We start from the raw sequence: 3,313 nt of genomic DNA on the forward strand, positions 1-3,313 counted from the left end.
GGTGTACTGGGAGAGCTGAGAGGGGCATTGCAGAGACACTGGGAGAAGTGGGAGAGAGCATGGGAACCACCCAGATGTACTACGAGCAATGGAGAGTCACTGGGAGGGAAAATAGGGAGCCCTTGGGGTACTGGGAGCACAGTGAGGAGGGATTGGTGAACTGTCTGAGGGTTCTGGGAGCACTTGAATATGGGAGCTGCTGGTGGTAGTGGGAGTGGGGAGGTGAAGCCTTTGGGGGTTCAGAGAATATGGGGAGCTCTGGGTGTCCGGTGCAGCTTCACATATGACTGCCATTTTGTCCACCTACCTGTGAATGTTGGGCACTCACGAGAGCAATGAGGGGACACACAAGCGTGGCTGCCCATGGTTGGGGTCCCCCAGTGCCTCCAGAGCCCTCAGTGCCCCCAGTGCCATGCATGCCCCGACTGTCACAGCACATTCCCATAGATGTCTCCACATTCCCGTAGTCGCCCATGGGTTGCTGGCAGCTCTGCGTAGGTCACCTGGGGATCCTGGAGTGTGGTAGCACAGGGGGACACTGCGAGAGACACTGGCTGTGGCATCTACACAGGGGGACCCTCATGGGTAACATGTCACTCTGCGTGTGTCCCAGCCCAGACTCACCCCCCGTCTGCTTGGTGCTCACGACGTAGGTGTACAGCACCTCCCCCTCCTCTGAGGGGGCCAAGGGCTATTGGGGGGGGGGTGCCCTGAGGGAATAAAGGGGATGTGTGGGAGGGAATGGAAGGTCTTGGGTGTTGGGGTCAAAGGTCAGAGTGTGATTTTAGCCCCCATTTACCTTCCCTGCTGCTTCCTGTCAGCTGCAAAGGAAAGAAGGTAAGGGGTAACTGTGGGATCCCCAGGGCCCTTACCCCTCTCAGAAATCCTCAAATCTCACTAAACCCTCAGTTTCATCCAGGACGCCTGAGGATCCCTGGGGTCTCTCTGAACACCTGAACACACCAGTGCTTTGGACCCCCTGACCCACCAGAAACTCAAGCCTGAAAGGGAGGGGGACCCTCCATTCCTCTCAGAGAGCTGAAAGAACCCCCAAAAGTGCCTTCAAGGACCTCTAATAATACCCCAAATCCTTCTGGATCCTGAGCAAAAGACCTGAGCGTTCAGCATAGCCCAAGACAGAGACTGTGGGTGCTGCCGCATCACCCCCATATTTTGGTGGCCCCCCAGCTCTTCCTAGACCTCATTGCTTCATTGTCACCCACCCATGTTGTTCCACCGGTGCCAGCCCAAATCTCCACCCACGAACAGGAGCAGGAAGAGCAGGGATCCGCCAAGGCCTGCAGCCACTGCTGGGGACAGAAGGGACACGTCAGGGTCACCTGTCACTGCAGGGCTCCTGCAATCCCAATGGCCCCGTGTGACCCCATCTGTGTTCCAGTGGTGTACAGTGGTTTCCTGTGGTGTCACCTCCAGGGCCAGCTCTGGGCTGAGTGCCCGGAACACGTGGTGCCCGTCCTGTCCCAGCTGGTTGGTGGCCACGCACTGGTAGGTGCCCCAATGTCCCACATCGATGGCCCCAAGATCCAGGAGGGGACCACAGGCCACCTCATGCCCGTCATGCAGCCAGGTGAAGGTGACAGGGGCTGAGCCCACCTGCACCGCGCAGCGCAGGGTCACGGGGTCACCTGGGCACACCCGGAGTGCCGGGGGACTGGGGGTGATGGTGGCATTGGCCACGGGCACTGTGGGGACACAGACAGGGCTGGCACCTGTTGAGGCGGGGATGGGGATGTTGTGGGTGGTGTCATCTCAGTCTGGTAGCCCCACTCACCCAGGACAGTGACATTCAGTGGGACACTCTCAGCCACATTGTCCCCGTCGCTGACCCGACACTGGTAGTGGCCACTGTCATTGTCCCCAACATGCCGCTGCTCCAGGTCGGGTCCTGTGCTTAGAGATGACCCCAAGCCCTCCCATTGCCAGAAGAAGGACAGGGGGCCTGTCACCATGGCCACCATGCAGCTCAGCACCAGGCGATCCCAAACTGCCACCCATCCCCTGGGGTCTGCACAGATGTGGACACCCCTGATGGCAGGACCCCTGCAGGGGGACACAGGAAAGGCTGGGGACATGGAAGGAGGGGGGGATAGCAGGGAGGAGTGAGGGACTCAGGGAGGGGGAGGATCAGAGAGGGGGTGGGGGGATCACAGTGAGGTAGAAAGGGGCAAAGTGGGGCGGATGCTTGGAAAGGGAAGGAAGAAACCCCAGGGAATGATGGGACATTCAGAGAGGGGACACAAAAAGAGGGTTGAAGGGAAGATTATGGGGACCCAGACAGGGATGGCGGGGCCATGGACAATGGAGGAACATCAGAGAGAGAGAGAGGGACACCCAGGGAGAACTGAAGGGACCTGGTGGGGGAGGCAGGAACAAGCGAGGTTGATGCAGGGAACCAGAGAGAGAGCTGGGAAGGCAGGGCAGCACACAGAGGCATGAGTAGGGATGGGAGACCTGGGGGGCTGTGAGGGGGCTGTGAGGGCTGTGGGGGCTCCCCGTGCCCATCCCCACACTCACTGTGCACTGTGACGCCGAGCTGGGCACTGCTCTTCTGCACAGCCCCCTGCTCGGGGCGCACCTCGCAGATGTAATTCCCCGAGTGGGAGACTTTCGTGGCGGGCGCCAGGAGCTGTGGGGACCCCTGCAGGCCCCTGTCCAAGTTTAGGACAAATTTGGGGAAAAAGAGCTCCAAAGGGGCCCCCCCTCACTTTTTCTTTTTCACAATTCCTTCCTTCACCAAGCTCAGAAAGAATTGTTCTTCAGGGGAAAATGGAAAAAACTTTTTTTTATTACCAAAAATACAGAAGAAACACTCCCCAGCCCAAACCCAGATGAGACGAACCCGGCTGGTCCTCGCCGGGGAGGGCAGCAGAGCCTCCCAAGCCGACCTCCAGCAGTGGTTCCCGAAGTCCAGATCCTCGCCCTCTGGAGTTGGTGCAAATCCCTGGAGTGGGAAGAAGGGAGAGAGGGGAGGGACAGCTGGGAGCAGGCCAAAGCAAGCCCAAGACAAGCTAAAGCGAGCCCAAGACAAACCAAAGCAAACCCAAGACAAGCCAAAACAGGGGCACAGGCAAAACAGCTGGGGGGGAAAGGGGAAAAGTGGCCAAAGCAGCTGGGGGGGGATGCAGCTGAGCGGACGGCAGAGAGCAAGACAGCCCAAGACCTAAGCGCAGCAACAGCCAGCCGGAAAACATCCGCCTAGATAAAACAGTCTGAGGGAGGGGCCGGCAGCTGCATGGGGGAAGCAAGGAGAGGAGCCAGTCTAAACATCAACCCATAACACTCCCCAAAGCCC

The 3,313-nt window shown here is 59.1% G+C and overlaps 1 protein-coding gene across 1 annotated transcript in view; it reads right to left on the minus strand.

Moving 5' to 3' along the window:
* Positions 1 to 428: 428 nt before the first annotated feature.
* Positions 429 to 3,313, minus strand: part of LOC306813838 (Fc receptor-like protein 4) — a gene marked incomplete at its 3' end in the record, with an annotated part of 303,919 nt that continues 301,034 nt past the window's right edge. Inside the window, exons 6-9 of the mRNA XM_079329499.1 lie at positions 1,429 to 1,730; positions 800 to 821; positions 625 to 675; positions 429 to 538 (exon numbers count right to left, since the gene is read on the minus strand). Coding sequence (XP_079185625.1) covers positions 429 to 538; positions 625 to 675; positions 800 to 821; positions 1,429 to 1,730 — 485 coding nt within the window. The remainder of the gene's footprint in view (positions 539 to 624; positions 676 to 799; positions 822 to 1,428; positions 1,731 to 3,313) is intronic.

The sequence above is a fragment of the Erithacus rubecula genome, assembly GCF_903797595.1.
Source record: "Erithacus rubecula genome assembly, chromosome: 33".
NCBI lineage: Eukaryota > Metazoa > Chordata > Aves > Passeriformes > Muscicapidae > Erithacus > Erithacus rubecula.